This window comes from Ixodes scapularis, unplaced genomic scaffold, assembly GCF_016920785.2.
Source record: "Ixodes scapularis isolate PalLabHiFi unplaced genomic scaffold, ASM1692078v2 PGA_scaffold3__209_contigs__length_174095766, whole genome shotgun sequence".
In the NCBI taxonomy this organism is placed as follows: domain Eukaryota; kingdom Metazoa; phylum Arthropoda; class Arachnida; order Ixodida; family Ixodidae; genus Ixodes; species Ixodes scapularis.
The window spans coordinates 128,782,280-128,801,072 of NW_024609868.1; the positions used below are offsets into that span (position 1 = coordinate 128,782,280).

Consider the following 18,793-nt stretch of genomic DNA (forward strand, 5'->3'; position numbering starts at 1 on the left):
TTGTCGGTTCGAATACGAGTTTATTTGATTAGACCTTCGCGTAAAATGGGAGTATTTGAAAAATGAATAGCTCTGTATAGAATCTTTTAGGTTAAACGAGACATCTCAGCTTCTACAAAGCTTAAAAACACACAGGTGTATTGTAAGGCCTCTATTTGATGTTAGAAAAAGTTACGATTTATATTTTCCGGTGGCCGAGCATGATGCAATTTTCTTCTATTTTCTTTGAACTCCTGGATAAGCCTTTCCGGGAGCTCTCGTGGCTCCTACGGTTCTTCAAGGCACTCAATAGTGGCGCTGGTGTTTGCAGAATCGTTCATTCCAGGAGCTCGGTGAAGGATGTCCATGCACTGTCCCTTGCTTTACAGTGAAATACCACTTGAACAAACTATTCACACGAAACAAACTTTTCTATGATTCCTCGGCAAAACTCCACTGTGTCATATGCATTCAGTTGAGTGGACTTCCACTTAAGCAAACGTTTTCTTGAGGTCCCTCAAAATTTGTTTGATCGGTGTTTGACTGTATGTGCCACTTCTCTCTCTCATTCTCTGAGCAAGTGTGCGTGCTTACAGGCTTTGCGCTCCCCCTGGCTCTGGTGCCGGCAGCCATGGGCGAGCCCCTGCTGTCGCTGGTGGACCCCCCACTGGTGCTGAAGCCCGTGGCCCCCCTGTGCGGCCCCCCGGGCGGCTTCCTGGCTCCCCTGAGGCCCCTGCTGCCACAGGCCCTGGGAAGCGTGAGTGCCCGGCCATGGCCGTTCTCGGCGTCCCACACCTGCCGTTTGGCTCGTTCAATTTGCCCACACCTGTGCAGAAATGGGTGGCGCGGTGCAGTCAAGTGCAGGGCAATGTACTTCAGGTTGCGCTTTCAGACAGGCTGCACTCATTAATTGTACATGGCAGTGTGCACCGAGTGCAGTTGGTGCCAGGGGTTTGCCCAGGATTCTAATCAAGGGGGGGTGTCCCAATGGCTCGGGGGGGGGGGAGGCGATGTGAGGCGAGGCTAGATAAGATATAAAACTGTTTCTTTTTTAGTCCACTAGCTAAATTACAGACGTCTATTAACCAAATGCTCATACCCGTAATGTATGTTTCCCTTTCTCTATATCAGGGGTTCTCAAACTTTTTTGTCTCACGGAACCCCAGGAAGCCTCAAAGACTGCCGCGGAACCCTCCCCGACCTCCATATTTGCCGACCGAGAAGCAACAGATGCACAATTGTAGGCAATTTTGCTTGTGTCGCTTCCCATATATCCCCACCATATCAATCGCAATGTCAGTACAAAGTGAGATGAAGGTGCTTTGCATGGTCCTGCTGCGCAGCCTGCGGCGTGGGGGGGGGAGGAGGAGAGGAGGGTGAGGGGAGGGGGTTGCAATTTGGGTGTTCACGGAACCCATGAGACCAGCTCGTGGAACCCCTGTGTTCCCCGGAACCCAGTTTGAGAACCCCTGCTCTATATATACACCTGAGAGGTGGTGTTTTCTACTTAATCTGAAAAAAAGAATTTTATTTTATTTTTTCCTTTTTTTTTTTTTTTTTAGATTCCAAGGGGGGGTGTCCAGGAAAACTAGGGGGGGGGTCTAGGGAAATCCCTGGTTGGTGCAGAAGGTGCGGGTAAATCGAGCGCAGCAGTTGTCTCTGGTATTCGTCCAGATACCTTCTGAATGCGACACCTCAAACCATCTGAGGTCGTGTTCATACAATCCTCCTGTGCACACGCCCATTGGCATTGATTTCGTCCCGATAAGTCGCCCATATGGAGGCTGGTCGGCACGGCTGTATGCAGCGCAGTAGGGCAACACTGTTGGCACAAACAAGCAGCCCTTTATTTCTTCTGAGAAATAAAGGGCTGTCATCGAAACTACCGAAATAAAAAGCACATTACAGTAAAACCTCGTTATAACAAAATGGGATATAACAAACTAATGGATATAACAAAGCAATCATAATTCCCCTTGCTTGCTAATAGGGAAGAAATGGACATTGGCTATAACAAACTAATGGTTATAACGAAATAATTACGATCGCTCCTTCAACTTTGTTATAACGAGGTTTTACTGTAGATGTTTATGTTTAGACAGCATAAGGTCGGTCTGCCTTTGAGGTGTGGCAGCACTGGTTTATGCCGTAGATGAGAAATATAGCGAGTGCAGTACGACAGCTAGCCCGGGGTCTTTAACAGGCATCACACAGTAGTGGTACTTGATTGCCCGCCAGTACAATGCTCATCCAAATCGAAACAAGCAGAAGTGGCGATTGAACCCAGAATCCCTGGGTTCGGCAGCCTGAACTTCCAGCTCACAAATTTTCCAAGCGGCAGTGTGCTAATGCCCTCTGTTACTTGTGGTGGAAAGGGCTCTTTTGGGACGTAGACCTAGGAGGTAGCGCAAGCATGGGGTGCTTTTGGATCGCTCGTAACCTACCGAGGGGATTCCGCGTAAATCTTTTCTCCCTGGTTGTGTAGGGCTAAACGCAACACTCTTGCGTTTGTTTGTTTGTTGACGCCGGCCTGCCTCCCTCCCAGCAGGGTGCCGAGAGTGGCGGACGTTTGCGGGAGCGCCTGCAACAAGAGCTGCGCCTGGTGCAGCAGAGCATCGAGCACCGGGAGAAGATTATTGCCCAGGTGAGCTCCAACCAGTCATGGCCGGTACAGCAACTTTTTGGCCGTGGCCGTCTCATTAAAATCCAAATCAAGCCGAATTCAAGCGGCCGTCGGATACTCGCAGAGCATTACCCAAGCGCCTCAACACCCGGTTGCTTGGCGTAGTGAAGTCTGGCGTCAGGGGGCTGCAAGCACGCTCGTACGTATGTGTCTGCAGCTCTCAAGTTTGAGCAGTGCGTCCCAGGTTGTGCGTCATACTGTTCGCTCATGCCGCTCACAGACGCCGAACTGGCACAATCATATTGGTCGATATAAGCCAAAACCAAGAAAATCTAAAAAACATGCTTGTTGCATTAATTTTAATTGTTTTTTTTTTAAACGCTTTGTTCGATGGTTTATGCTGACAATAGCTCATGCACGATCGTGGCTCTTGCGTGGTAGCATGTCTGTTTGTGCCAGCATTACGCGGTTCCGTCTTTTTGACGTGCTCGCACCCCCTAGTCGAGAGAAACAAGCCTCTGCGGGGAGTGTTTGTGAAAGGCTAGGGAGAGGAGGACAGGCATATACTTCGAAGGAAACGGGGAGAAGCGAAATTTCGGGGTCAAACCTGGGCTTTGCATCTGCAAGAGACAATCCTATCCCGCTGAAGCATTGGCTTTGATGGGGCTTTCTTTCAATGACGCTGCGCACGACTATGCTTGCACTGTAAAGGCACAAGATGCATACCAAGTTTATCTGTGTTATATCGCCGCGAAGCAACGCGCAATACATTCTGTTTTCACGATAGTGCGGAAAGGAGGTATAAATAGAGCTCGTGGCAGATCACAGTATACGACTGTCTACCATTGATTAGACTACAGAGTTTCAGACCTTCACTTCTCCCTGTGAGTCGAAAGGGTGACACGGCATAAAGTTCCGCACAAATGCTTACCCATAAAAGATAGCTTATCCTGCGTTTATGACTAGATATCTGCAACATGGAAAGTGCCGAATCGTTGCTTGCCCCATCAGATTCGTGCAACGTCTGGCGGGACCCCTCTTCCTCTTTTCCATTATGGCCGATCCACAGACGGATTTATCACGTGACGATATGTCCGTGGTTCGTCCGTCTCCCAAGCACATTCACACGAAGGAGACGACAAGCCAATGCCAGTGGGGATGAACCGAACCTGCTCGCCATCCCACAGTGTCACGAAACTCCAACATCGTACCGTGGCACCATTGTCCAAGAGAGAAATCGACGTTAGCTACCGCGATAAAGAATCATACGCCGCTGTTACTTACAGATTGAGACTAAACACCGTGATAGGCTTCGCTTGAAGCGTCACTAGCTTTACTAACTCAAAGCATGAGTGAAACAGGCATCCTGCTTGAGAAGGGTTTGGCGTAGAAGCGACGAAGTTTTGGGCTCGCGGAGGTGCGTTTGGAAATGCCTTCACGCATTCCGCGCTTGTGCACTACACTCAAGTACACCACAGCCCCAAGAGAGGTCTTGCTCGGTGAAATCCTGATTGGACGTGCAAGAATTATCGAGGCGTGCTAGATGAATTTTGACGGGAGCTTCTTGACACGTACCTGGAGGAGTACTGGAACCTGCGTCGTGTCAGCCGGACAAAGTTTCGGCAGTTTCTTTCACGCATGGAACCAAGAATCGTGCCACAAAATGAACCAGCGAATGCACAAAACAGAACGATTTGCCATTTTTGTTTAATCATCCAGAAACAAAAGAAACAAGAAAAGCACATACCGTTGCCAGACTAAACGCTTTTCAAGTCAATCTCCCGCCAAAAACCCGCGAGTGGAAAAAAGCGCTCGACTTTATCAGTCTGCGCGTCCGCGGACGAGGAGTGTATCGCAGGAATCGGTGACGTGCCAATCACATGATACATGGTCCGCGGACGAAAATTGCAATTCGGCCCGTCGTGTGAATCGGCTATTAGTAGTGAATATGCTAAGATTTTAAATTTGGCAGATTAGGAGGGAATGCTGAAACATGCCTGTAGCTGGTTAAGTATACCTTGATGGATGTAGGTTACAATTCACCAGCTTTTCTGCATCTGCATGTCCTATTGGTTCAGTTGGCATGCCTGCCTGTTTCCTCCCAGTTCCCAAGACTGAAGTTTCTTTGGATGACATTTTGTCAGCTTCTTTATAACATTTTAGAAAATTATGTTTCCTCTTAGAAAAAATTAGCGATTTTCTTTTTACGTGTCACAAACATGCAATGCTCTCATACCTTTTCTGTTATTCACATTCTACCTGTATGCCTCTTATAAAAACTTGCCCATCGCCCCTCCGCCACAACTGCCGATGGCCTCATTGTCATAGAATACCAGAGGCCCTGTTGGTTTCATTTATAGCCATTAAGCTAAAGTTAAGGTACCGACACTCCATTCCTCAAATGTCTCGTGGGCACTGCCTTTGTGTCGCCTATTGGAAAGCCCGGCGATAGTTATGCTTAAAAGAATATTACTTCCTGAGTTTTGAATATGGTGTCAGGTAGTCACCGGATTCTGAAAAAGTAGTGCCATTGCCTTCCCTGCCTGCTGGCCGGACACAAACAGGCACTAACATACAGACCAAACATCGCAAGGTGATAGGCCGGTCAATCTCAGTTGGCATGGCAAACACCATTTCGGTCTATTCAAATCTTAGAGGCTTGAAAGGGGTCGTTCCGAACCAGTCACTCCAAGATCGCCTTAGAGCATCGTCGTACCGAAAGCGTTCCTTGCCGACATGAGCGTTTTTGGCACTGCACATGCAATCAGCTTATCAAGCACGCTCATCTCCACAGCTCTCTTACAATGGCATCGTTGTTCTTGCATATTTCAAGACAGGAAAATAACTCTTCAGTGTCGCCAAGCACAGACGCCGCACGTGGTGGCAGTGCGAAGGTGTGCACCTGTTTTGCCGGTTTGTGGATTATGAAATCATGGCATTCGGGAAATGTCATTATAAAGCAGTCTGTCACTGGGAATCATGATCGGCTCACTAAGGATGGAGAGGTCGAGGACAAACTGCTCATTCCATGAACCAAAATGGCGACTGTATGGGGAACTTGTCGCTACTTTCCTGCAATCCAGTGACTTCAGCGTCGGGAAGCTCAGCCGATGTCATTTTGCTTCGTAGCGGACACTTCTGGACGACGGCAAAGGGTTTACTGCGATTTCAGATGGAGTTTTCTTTAACCGGTAATATTGATTTTATGCGACAAAATGGCTGAGGTGTCGTTGCTCCGAAGGGGACCTCCCTAAATATTTTAAGACTGAGAACTGCGTATCAGCAGGGAAAAAAATATTTTCAAAAAGCCCCATTTGAAACTTCCGTTCTAATCTACGACGTAAATGGTAAACTGGCGCACTCCTTGCCTTTTTGGATGACTTCAAATGGGAAGTGTCATCTTATTTTCTCTCTTCCTCTTGTCGATCACGGTAATCACACATGCTCGTGTCTGCCAGCTGGCCAATAGGCACTTACTGTACTGTGCGCTTGCCACAGGAACTCTCTCCTGACGCAGACATCGCATCACTTTTTAGTTAGACTTTCTTGTTTTAGTGCTGTTCTGCTTAGCGGGTGCCAAAGGATTTTTGAAAAGGTTTGGCGACTTTGGTGAGTTACGCTATGGATATCCCAAACGTGATCCCTAAGCCCGAGAGGTCACATGACATTGAAAGAAACAACTCGTCCAAGCCTTTGCCAACTTGCCCGTCAGCCTCATCCCATTCAGCGTCCTCAACACGGCTGCCTTGTGCCGCCACATTGGAAATAATAATAATTAAAAAAACCAAAAAAACCAGGTGACGACTGATGCCTCGTCACTAACACTTCCCTTCTGGTCTCCGAGTTTTTTATATTTTTAAGTCAGCGACAGTGCATTGACGATTGTCGTAGAAAGATATTTGTTGAATGTCATTATTAATTGTTACAGATGCGCAACTCACAACAGCTGTTAACTTCTGAAAAATGCCTGCGCCAACTACGTCACCGAAACGAGAAGCGAGGATCCGCGTCTCCCCTTCCGATTTTCGGGAGGAGGACTAACGATCTTTGATCGCTGTCTTGCACGCTAGAACTTTTTTTTTGGTCATATTGTTACAAATGACAAATGATGAGATGGCAAATAACTGAAGAAACAAAGTGTTTATTGGGGCAAACTTGTGTCCAAAACAAAATAGAAGGTTAGCATCATAGGCGTCGATGTCAGCGAAACAGCAGAATCGAGCGCTAAGGCAAGACTGACCCCGGCTCGCCACACAGAGCCCCTTTTGTACAGGCGAGGGCTTCTGGAACAGTCGGCGTAGAAGGTTCGGCGTGTGGAACATTCTAGCCTCGAATAAGCAACAGGATTCTCGAATTCACCAAAACGCGACATTTACAGAAATAACAAAAAGGTGCATCCGCTATCGGGCATCGAACCGTGGCCGTTTGCGTGGGAGCCAAACAAGATGACGATTCGATCATGGCCGCGCTTGCTCGGAGATGCGCAGGGCAATAGCGGAGTTTAAGTAGACCGTTTTCGCAGTTCGCTAAGCGCCTGCGTAGTGCCATGTAATCTGCCACAAGACATTGCACCATGCAGACAAGGCTGGCGGTGCGCATGCGCAGCTGCGGCGTTTTTTTTTAGGACACCGTAGCAGAAGAGAAAAGCGATCCACTGCAACTCCCTATCACACGCTTTTTTAGTGTTTGAGACCATAAAAAGTATAGATGTTGGGGTTATCAGGGGCCCTTTTTAAAGTAAACGCCCTACCTTGAGAACGCTTTCGTTCTGTTCTTCCGGGCCCCAACCGCATGTGTGGCGACATGTTCTTGGAGGCAGAAAGTACCGTATTTGCACGAATATAACGCGACCACGAATATAACGCGAGGGCAGTTTTTGATGCCCCCAAAAAGAAAAAAAATATTATTACTATTATAACGCGAACCGATGCCGCGTCAATTTCTCGCACTCGGGGGCATAGCAGAAGTGAAAAGTCAATGGAAATGGAAGAAATATCAGTTTAGGTTTTGACTGCACTCATCCTCACTGCTCAGGTCCTTCCGTTTACAATCCATTTGGCGACTACGCAGGTATGCAACAGCACGGCACCTGCTTGTCTGGTAGTTCTTTTTTGTTCCGTGGGAGCTCCTCGGCAGCCCACAATCCAAACAAGGCGCGGAAGCAGAAGCACCAACACACAAACACCAGACCACTCTGGAGCAGAAACTAAACAATGCGCTGGCAGAAAAAAGACTGCTGAACCCGATACACGATCACACTTCTTGTTCTGGTCCCTCTTCGTAAACAAATGCCTCGTGTCGCATGATTGCGTAAACGCGGTCGGTGGTCTTGGCTTGGCTTGTGTTGATTTGACTTGGCCCGGCTTGGCTTGGCTCGAATTGGCCGGTGCCCGCATTCCCGCATGACGCGCGCGCGTGCAGCGTGCGCGCGTTGTAAAAACACAAAAGCGGTAAAAATGCTTTTTTATGTTTTCTATTCGTCCCTTCACGTGGCCCAATGGATAGAAAATGCCCCTCCACACCCCCACTTCTTCTTCCATTGGATCTTTTGCATTGAGCCGGAGGGGTGACTTTCTCCTCTGGCTTTCACCAGACTCGCGCGCCTCGTGGCTGAACTCGATTCCGAATATAACGCGAGGTGTGTTTTGGAGCACGTAATTTCGGAAAAAAACTCGCGTTATATTCGTGCAAATACGGTATGCGCTCAAGGTGGGGTGTCTACTGGGTTTTTAATTTGTCGCCAACCATGGGGGCCCTCGTCGATTGGCCCACATGGAGCGTGTCGGCCAGCGGTCGGTTGCAGCGTGTGTCCGTGGCGGTGTGCAGTGCGAGGACGACCTGGGGGAGCTGGGGCTGTGCAAGCTGCAGCTGCAGCAGCGGCAGGAGCGGCCTCAGGTGCCCACCTCGGTGGGGCCCTGGATGCTGGAGCAGCTGGAGCAGACGCCCCGGCAGCAGGTGGGCGGGGGGGGGCTCTGCAAGGGCCGCCCAGGGGGTCCGTGAGGTGGGGTGGGCCAGTTTGCCCGTCGGCGCGGGTATCCGAACTAGAATGTATAAAAGCCGCAAGAGAGATGTTGATGTGGCGTGACCCCGGCGTTCCACCTGATTCCGCTCAGAAGACGTAAGCCTTGCCTGTCGTTTTTTTTTTTAATGCTTGCCTAAAACAAGCTTTTCCGAAAATAACTTTACACGTTAAGGTGCACGAATCGTACACCAGGATCAGGTGTATGGGGACAAGAGCCGACGAAAAAGGTCCATGGGTCATAGATGGGGTTTCATGCTTTCAGTGAATATCGATAAACCCCGAAAATTTGGCCCCGAGCCGTTTCTTTTCAAAATCTGGTAGATCCAAAAAACTTCGCAATGGAGCTTTTCTTTCCTGAGAAAAGACCAAGCTTCTCCGGAAAAAAATCTTCAACTACTACTTCATTTTGTGTTTACCTCAAACACACCCACATTGAATTGTTAGCGAGACTCCTTTTTTCTTCAGAAACTTAGACCCCTTATCTCGTTTTTTCTTTTATTCATACTGGAACATTTTCCAAGTATTCTGGGCCCGAGCAGGTTCTCTGGAGGTCGGGGTATTCCGTGCTCATGTTCTGTTTCTTGAACATAAGGCCCAATAAACACTGATTTTTGGTTCGACACCAAAAATTTACACCAATGAACACTACATCTGGTGCAAAAAGTAAACTAAAAAAAAACCAAATTCAAAGGAAAATAAACCCCGATAACACAGAACCCTGGTCATAGACTACTAGTTGCTAGAATGACAGATTTAGTGAGTGCCATAGGTGCATGAGACGGCTGAGCCCGACTAGTGTTCTGAATTTAGTGAGGGAGCCAATGAAGCCGTTGCATCGTAAACCCCGAATCGTCGTCATCACTACTGTCACGAAGCCTCGTTTCTGGCCAGCGTCCTTTTCCCGACACCCTTGTGCAATGTCCTTGTGCAGGAGGACATAGAGCAGATGGAGCAGCACTGGCTGCAAGAGCTCGAGAAGGACGAGCCCTGGGAACCCTGAGCAGACGAAGGTGGCTGCTCACGAGCATCTGCTTGAAACGAACCGCTGCACTAACACGGTGAGACGCAAGAAAGAAAGCCGACGTGCTGACATGAGTTTGCTCGCGTAGGCCAACCATTCGGCGTGTACCCTCATAGACATAGCACAAAGAAAAGCTGAACTAGCAGGGGTGTTGAAGCAGTGATTGGCAGCGAGACAATTTTCTTGTTTTTTAGGACAAATGTACGGATGACAGTTGACGTAGCCTACATTAGTGCATAACTTAGAGCAGTGGTTCTCAACCACTGATGTTTTGGGGAGGGAGCCTTTTGACTCCATCTGCCAGGAGGCAGAGGGGGGGGAGTATTAAGAAGTTTAGCAACGAAGGGGTAAATGAAGAAAAGTGGATATGTGTAAACCCTTTGAAGCTCCAAAATGGGGAATGATCAGCCCATTGACCTGGCACACATTGTTTGGTCCACTTAGTATTGTCGGACAGCCAGCATAAAAAAATAAAAGTGTTACATTGCCCGGCTTGAACCGGTGGTGAAGGGTATGAGGGCCTCAGAAATGCCTTCAGGGACCCCAAAAGGTCTGCAGACCCCCATTTGAGAACCACGTCGGTTAGAGCAGTGGTTTTCAACCATTGATGTTTCACGGGTATTTGTGGATCGGCGGAGATGATGGGGAACCCCGTGTGTGATGAGAGGAAGGAAAAGTTATGGGTTAATTTTTATAATTATTTAGTAAATGAATATAACTATGGGCTACTGTGAAGTAGACTTCTCTCATTGCCACACACACGAGAAAACTTGCCCGAAAATTGGAATGTTTCTTTTGAATCTGACTTTTATTGCCGAGCTTGACTGATGAGGCAGTGCTTCGCATACCCCTAGAATGCCTTCACGGACCCCAAAGGGCGGACCCCCATTTGAGAACCACTGGCTTGGAGCATGGGGATTGAAAATCGGAATAAAAAACAAAATTTTGTGTTTATGAAACTATTTTGTTTTAACGCAGAATGTTTTATATGAATGGCACCTAACCACATCCAGTTAACTGCCAGCAAGGGAAGTCGACGGGCTGACTGCGAGCTGAACGCTGACGCAGCGCTCGCCTCCCCACTGATTGGACAGCAGTGCCAGCCGAACTCTTCTGAGTGCCTCTTTGAGTGCCTCCGTGTAGCTCCCGGCGGGTGTAAAACATCCCGTGTTAGACACACAGTGACGCTCCGCTCCGTGAAACAAGCGTGCCCCGGGCTTCCCCAGAGAAAACTAGAGAGAGAGGACGGCAGAAAAAAAGAGAAAGCGAGCGTTCACTTTGCCGCGATGGGCCGAGGTACAGTTAGAACGTTTGGTTCTCTTTTGCTGCGAGTCGGCGCCAGGGCTCCGCCCCGTGCTGCCGCATTCAAAATGTTTTTTTTTCCACGCGCTCCGTCTATTGCGTCTCACACTCCAACAGTCTCTGAGAAAGTCTCATTTATACTGCAACCGCACAAGATGGTACCTACAAGTACGACATCCATGGAGCGCTTACCTCGCACGACACAGGGCCGCTTTGCGCCATCCAGTCTCCACATGTGTATGCAGTTTCTCTGCACTAACACATCACATTCTGTGTTACTATCGCCTTTGCTACGCTGGTAAGGCAGAAAGGCGACTTTGTTTTTATACATCAGGGGTTCTCAAACTGGGTTCTGGGGAACACGGGTTCCATGAGCTGGTCTCATGGGTTCCGCGAACACCCAAGTTGCAAACCCCCCACGCTGCAGGCTGCATGGCAGGACCATGCAAAGCGCCTTCATTTCACTTTGTACTGACATTGCGATTGATATGGTGAGGATATATGGGAAGCAACACAAGCAAAATTGCCTACAATTGTGCATCTGTTGCTTCTCGGTCGGCATATGGAGGGCGGATTGGGGGGGGGGAAAGGAGGGGGGAGGAGGAGGAGGAGGGTTCCGCAACAGTTTTTGAGGCTTCCTGGGGTTCCGTGAACCAAGAAGTTTGAGAACCCCTGTTATACATTATGGCGTGTAAACTGAGTAAAATACTTTATCTGCTGCGTATTTCAGCATGTGTTATTCTATTACTCTTACATGCACTGAGGGAAAGCTTCCATAAAAATCAACTTTTTCTTTTGAAAGTTTTGTGTTAATACCAATCAGAAACCAATCAAGTAATGTACTTGCAAAATCAGAACAACAATAAAAAATATGTGCAAATAACAAAGTTTGGAAAGTTTGTACATTTTTTTAAAAAATAACTTGGTGGTTAAAGGGTTAAGGAGGAAAAAAGGTGGGAAAGAGGGGTAAGGCACGAAGGACCAACACAAATCTCCAAGCACAGCTAGGTGACAGGTGTGCAACAAAAAAAATCCGCCTGGTCCTGGTATCGAACAGGGGAGCTCTCTATCTGACGTCCGACTCCTGGTTGGTTAGCTCAGCTGATAGAGTGCTCCACTGGAAATGGAGAGGTCCCTGATTCGATACCAGGACCAGGCAGGTTTTTTTTCTAACTACGATGACGATTATTATTGTCATTGTAGTTCAAGTGGGATGCCAGGTTGAGGCCAGTCTTGCTGCCACCCGCTACGAACCCAGACACCCACGCAGCTCCAGGAGCGCTTCCAAGGGCGTGTACTTGCGACGGTTGTTTGCTGCAAACTAGATCGGTTGAGGAGACCTTCGTCTATACACCTCGGCAAACGCAGAATAACTCGCACTCATTAAAATAGACGAGCTCAACGCAGCTGCAAATCGCAAAATATTTCAGTTCTTTGCTTCGCTATTATGCAACGGAATTGTGATATTTCAAAGGAATGAGGCGGTTTTTCTATCCCTTTTGGTAAAGTAAACAATGTAAAAACTAAGAACTGCAAATTTTTTCGAAGTTGAAATTGTTGCAGTGCCCTTTGACGGTTTGCTTACCGGAGCAATTCAGATTGGAGGCAAAATTACTCTAGGTAGCAAGGTCACTATTTTATATGATAATAACTATAAAACCTAAAAATCACTATTATTGATAAAACGTGGTTCGTAACATTTTCTGCAGTGTAAAAATATATTGGTCGTTTGAGTAAAGCCACTACTTTTGAAAAAACGTCCAAAGTTGAGACAAAATCACATCAAGTTTTTGACACATTTCACCTTCTGGCACTTGGGATTTTCTTTTGTCTGTGAATTCAAATTGAATTTGACCCAACGCAAATACCGCCTTACGGTATTTGCACTTTCTTACTGAAGGACGTGGCCCCTGACACTGTCTGCCTTTTGTTGGCAGGAAGTTTGCTGACCGCAGACTTACCATGGACCCACCACGGACTACAATGAACCATGGCGGGATCGAGACGTTCAGCAAGGACCATGTGCAAGCCTGCTTAGATGACCCTCGGCTATGTTGCTCCAGCTTGGAATCCTGTCACCTTCCAACTCGTTCCCAGCTAGCTCCGCATAGCAGCGTGTTTGAGAGCACTCGGTCTAGTTATTTGGTTTTTTTCAATGTTTCGAGTTCTCGCGGTGCTGTTTATCTCGACAATGTAAGGAATGGAAGGGGCATTGATCTGAGCTGCAACAATAACAACTCCGAGCTTCTATCTAACACTTTCCGAGCTGAGACTCCCATGGTAGTTTGAGCTTGGATACTACCGTGTTGTCTTTGCACTGCGCGGTTGGCTTCGTGCCGAGCAATATTAGGTCAGGGCTCGTGTAAATGCATTGGGCGAAGAATGGTTAGAAATGTCTACGAAAAACCGACCTCAGCATCCTACTAGGCTGATTGATTCGGCCGCTTTGTTACACTACTTAACGACATGGCTGCATCAGGAGCTTAGTGGATAACCTATACTAGTGTTGATTGCGCCATATGACCATTTAGAAGCATTCTCGAGTCTGGCTTTAGCTGGCTCTGAGAATCTTCACCTGTGCTAGATAGCACTGCATTTTGAACATGACGACTGGGGGACAGTTGGAGGGCTGATCCCTCCTCCCCCATTACGTCAAAAGCTTACAGTTGGCACTACCGGGCTTAGCGTTTCACGACTGAGCAGACGCTTTCCAGCACCGCTTTAGCCAACGAGAAAGCCTTGCCGATGACCTCTTCGCATCTGGGAGAAAGCACTTTTGCCCCTTTGGGGATGGAATTACCTTGACTCAAAGGAGTTGCCAAGGGATGTGCTATGCATAGCCATTTCCGTGTTTGCATTGAGGCGTAGTGTATTCTACAATGGACGAAAGGAGACAAACGAGATATTCTCGTAACATTTGTTATTTCCTTGCACGTCACCTATTATTAATGGGCAGTGCTTCACTATATAGCTTTCTTTGTAAGTGTGCAGCCTTTGTTGCCTGTGGCAGCGTTGTACTAGTGTTTCGGTGAGGAACTGTTGTCTCGTGCATAGGTTTTTGTGTGCATTCTCGTACGCACTTTTCTCCGCTGGATGGGGTTGGAACCTTGGGTCAGGGAAGAGATGGCCTGCCTGCGGGGAGGCCAACTGGACTGTCTTTGCACTCCAGTAGAACTCTAGAGGTTTTGACACTTCTCAGTTAGGGTGCATTTGAACGTAGTCCCTGAGATATATTGGGCATAAATTGCACCTCAGCTCGTTTCTCTTGGTGAAACAAACTACTTGCAGCGGAAAGATGTAATTAAAACTTGGATTTGGGCTAGTCTGTCTATACTGGAAAAGGTTAAAAAGCGTGAACAGAACTAGGACAGTGAAGACACGAAGCACCTACCCTGTCGTCTTTGTGTCTTCACTTTCCTCGTTTTGTTTGTGCTTTTTAACCTTTTGCATGGGAAGGTGGCATTTCAGAAAAGGGCACAGTTGTGTGTTCCTTTTGCTTGGAAGATGCTGACATTAAATTCCAGCAGGAAGGGAAGGGTGTACACATCAGACCACTCGTCCCACTTGACCTGGCCTTGCGGGCTTTTCTTGTGGCAAGTTGTAGACAAACTATTCTGGGGTAATGCGTCAGTTGTAGTCATGACGCATTAAAAAAATATTGACTCTTTTGGCATTTACCTTCTCGAGAGAAGTCGTCTCAAGGGGGTTCTGACAGGCGAAAACCAAAGTTTTCCTTATAGGCTAAATAAATTCTTCATCCATTAAAAAAGAATAATTGTGACAGTGTGGTAGAAAACAATGCAATATCTATATCGTAAGTGCCCTTTGAATTTTGAACTCCCATCGCCGAGAATGACGGTTTCCGAGAATTTCTTACAAATGCTGATTCTTAAAAATCATAGTTCTCAGCGGTGTGGGCATCATAAATTGGCTCTTACAGCATTGGTATTCCGTTGTAAACACGGTGTTATAGGGCCGTTTTCCGTAAGATGAGCATAATGTTACTAAAGGGCGTTATGAAAAACCATGGCACTAAATTTAGTAAGTCCGGCTGATTAGTTATCGCTAATTAATAATGTAATAATTATAAGGAAAGAAATATGTGTCCTTCACTGCACATTTTTGTTATCCCGATTTTATTCGTAGGATTAAGATACTTTTTTTTTAATGTGTGTCTTAATCTTTATTGAGCCACTACAACAAAAATGGATTCCTGCCCGTCATATACTTTTTAAGCTTTTTTTGTCGCTGGTTCTCTTGGTACCCTTGCCACTTGGATGCAAACAGTGCTTCATTTTATTTATGATGAACTGAAGCCATCTAAGAAGCAAAGTACGTCGTTGAGGCTATGATCTGTAGGGCCGAAAATGGCGGCGTTTTTATGGCTGCATCTCTGCATAGCGTACAATGTTACAGAGGGTATATTCCACGCGTGATTTTGCCGTTGCCTTGAACATCTTTCCGTTTTCTTTTGTAGTCCTCTTGTTCCCTTCTGGGCAGTATCACAATTTTATAGGGCCTTTCCCTCTCCAGTTGTTATCAAGATGATTATCTGTGCCAGTCACCTGTGCTTCTAAACACATAGTGTAGTTCTTACAGGCGAGGGTCGATTTTACCGGCCAATTTAAAAGTAGCTTCTGACCGTTGATGACGGGCGTGAAACGCGATTGCTTTTTGTGGTATCTTAGCGTAACCGGCATATAATGTAAAGCTAGGCTCCCGGTAAGTTTGTATCTTTTTATGAGGGGTGGGGTATAGATAGCTGACCTGTTAGTCATGTGTGGATTCATCATAGGCCATCTGGTCACATGGGACGGTTCGTTGGAGGTAAACTCCATCATTTGGTTCAAGTAAGACGCGTATAGACCGTTCCAGTTACCACCTTCTGTGCGCTGCCATCTCTGTTTGCTGGGCTGTAGAATGCGTTCTGATCAAGCGCAGTAGCGTCGTGTGCGGAATATCCCAGCCCAATGGCTCAGCACCTTTGGCTGCAGTGGTAAACGCTGAAAAGGGGCATAGGGACTTGCAACCAACAGGCCTCATCTATATCTTATAACTTTTTTTTTTTTTACTTTTTTGTAATATTTTTATTTTCTCCCTACAGAAGCCATATGATGTCGTTAGTGACCGCCTTCATTTTGCGATTGAGGTCGTTATCAGAAGCTAAGCAGGATCTCTTTTATAATTATGTGACACCCAGCGTCCTGAGTAAGAGCAACTGAAAAAAATCCCTGGACTGGTGCAAGACAACGAACCCATCCGAAGGATGGACTAAGGAATGTTTCTAAAGGTACACGAGCAATGTTGGACAATGTCAAACGTCCACGGAAGCATTTGGTAATGAAAGCCATACGGACAAGCAAAATGTTTTGACAGGCAGTTGTGAAAATAATGTGGATTTTTCTTGTTCTTTGGGATTCTTTTTCTCAGCATTTTGGGCGTCTTTCGTCTGGCCTTTGTTTTCACATACTTTTAATGAGCGTAAGCTTTTTGACTGGACATGCTTAATGTATTTTTTCACTTTTTTTTTGTTTTGTGCAACTTAGACTGTTAAGGCCCGTTCACACTCTTGCGACTGCTTGCGACCTCTTAAACCTGGGTTCCTTAAAACTTCTTAAACCAGAGAACACACTGGCGCCATCTATTGGGAAGCAGTGTAAACTCGGCGGTCCGGCATATTTTTTTTTATTTCTCGCGCAATATCCTTTCTTTTTTGGCTCGAAAAACTTTTGTCAATGTTATAAACGAGCCTTTCTATGGGTATTACACACATTTGACCTCGGAAATCCCGCAAAACCTTCGCTTTTGTGGAATGCAGTTCTAGGGTCACCGCATAGATGGCGCCACAATGTCAGTGTGTTCCCTCATTCTAGAAACATTTAAGAAGTTGTAAGAGATCTCGTCTCTCTCAGTCGTACTCCGTCGCAAGAGTGTGAACGGGCCTTTAGTTGTCATCTGAGACGTTGTCTGCCCCTTTTTCTCCCTACTTCGCGAGTTTCCGTTTTTCGAGCCACAGTCTCAGGTTTCAGTCATCATGTATATCTTTGCTGGTTTTCCATTGAGTTGATAAGAACTTTGTGACATTGCCTTATCGATACAAAGCAAATGCATCACAGAAACGGGAGATGTTTTTTGCATCTGGGTATCGTGTTTCCAGTGACCAGTGCCCTGTGATGAATTTCCCTGTGATGAGTGTTTTGCTATAACAAGCTGCCTCGTTTTCAATACGGCTTTGATGAGCGGACAAGTGACAAACGGGCCATATCCCATGTTTCCCCATGGGGACTGCATTGAAATATAGGAAAGGGAGGTTGCCAGCCACGCATATCTTTGTCTATCTTGATAGGGGCTGTCCCATACTGCCATCTTGGAAACGCAAACGGCAGGGAAAGCATTGAAGGGTCTGGCATCTCGGTGTGCAGCTAATACAATTGATCTGTTTTTTCTTTCTTTTTTTTTTGGCCTATGACATTGAGCAAAGAACAAAATTAATTTATTGAGATGAAGGGGACAGGTGCCAATTGCTTTGGGGCATCTCAAGTCCATTGTGCAACGGACAAACTTGCCGTACGACTGGTCTCTTGTTAGCCCGTGTCAACTCGGAGACATCTTGGCAATTCGAGAAACATGCTTGTTTTTTTGTTACATATACCAATCTCTGACGATGGGGGGATTAATTTGTCTTGGGAGTTATTGCTGGAAGCCAGCTTGAAAACAAACTTAATTCTTTGCCAGCTGTGCAGGTGTTTTTGCAAGGTAGGGGTCTGGTTGTTGTGGTCAGCTGCTCAGCAGCACTTATCAGCAGGAATGGTCAACCTCTACAGGTCAAACACTCGACAGCATTGCTGTAGAGGGGGGCACGCACTGAGATCATTGGCCTTAACGACTACAGTGGCGTACACTTACTTTACTAAACAGCTTTTACTTCGGAGGTATTTGTTTTCCTTAGTGCCCGCACACGATAGTGCTGGAAAGCAAAATGCATCTTTTGATGTTAACCTCCTTACCACACACAAAGAAGACATCCCGTTAGATTCTGGTTGGCTTGGTTTACAGAGGGCGTCTGTTGAATGCTTTCTTTCTTCGAACATATGTGCAGTGGTAACACCTGTACAAAACTTGTATTGTCCATGAATCTGCATTTTACTGAACAATCGGTTATTTGCACTGATGAATGCTTCTGGGCCGGTGATTCAGAATTGGACATCTTTTGCGGTCCTCGGAATGATCCATGGTGGTGTGTGGTACTGGCTGTCTTCTGCTGCCGAACCAAGCTTGGCACAAACAGGGAGTCCACTTGTAACCGTAGGCTATTTAAAAAAAAACAACTAGGTGTTCACTGCAGCGGGTTGGAGGCCCAAGTTCATTGCCTGCATGAATTCGTATTGGTCGTGGGTGTGGATAACTTCTGCAGTGCAGAACAGGATCCCTAATGTATCTGTGTACAGTGCAATCCACTTGTAACGATACCACACATAACAATGTACTGCTTATAATGGTCAGTTTCTAGAGTTTCTAGACTAGAAACGGTCAGTTTCTAGTCCAGATGCAATGATAATCGGTTATAACGATTGAACTTTCGTGTTTTCTCAGTATCGTTATAAGTGGATTGCACTCTATGTGGATGTTCATACTTTTTTGAGCTTGCTGGAAGCTTGCATTTGACAAGTTGTAGGTACAAACACACATTGTTGCAGTGTTTTCACAGTAAGCATTGTTTCACTTTTGTCCCAGCACAAGATAGCAGAGCGCAGATTTCTTCTACACAATCAGTTCTTTTATTACCTGTACACTGTTTTGGGTATGAGTATGGGGGAGCAGTTGGAATCATGTTTTCACCTGTTGA

General features: G+C 46.7%; 1 protein-coding gene across 2 annotated transcripts in view; it reads left to right on the plus strand.

Annotated features, from left to right (window-relative positions):
* LOC115329281 (roquin-1) overlaps positions 1–16,536 on the plus strand; it is a 66,885-nt gene extending 50,349 nt beyond the window's left edge. Inside the window, exons 14-18 of one of the 2 annotated variants that reach the window (XM_042292625.1) lie at positions 576–736; positions 2,525–2,623; positions 8,429–8,557; positions 9,556–9,682; positions 12,885–16,536. In XM_042292625.1, the coding sequence (XP_042148559.1) occupies positions 576–736; positions 2,525–2,623; positions 8,429–8,557; positions 9,556–9,624 (458 nt within the window). In that variant the 3' untranslated portion in view covers positions 9,625–9,682; positions 12,885–16,536. The remainder of the gene's footprint in view (positions 1–575; positions 737–2,524; positions 2,624–8,428; positions 8,558–9,555; positions 9,683–12,884) is intronic. The other variant, XM_040212418.3, reaches the window with a different exon arrangement.
* The last annotated feature ends 2,257 nt before the right edge of the window (positions 16,537–18,793 follow it).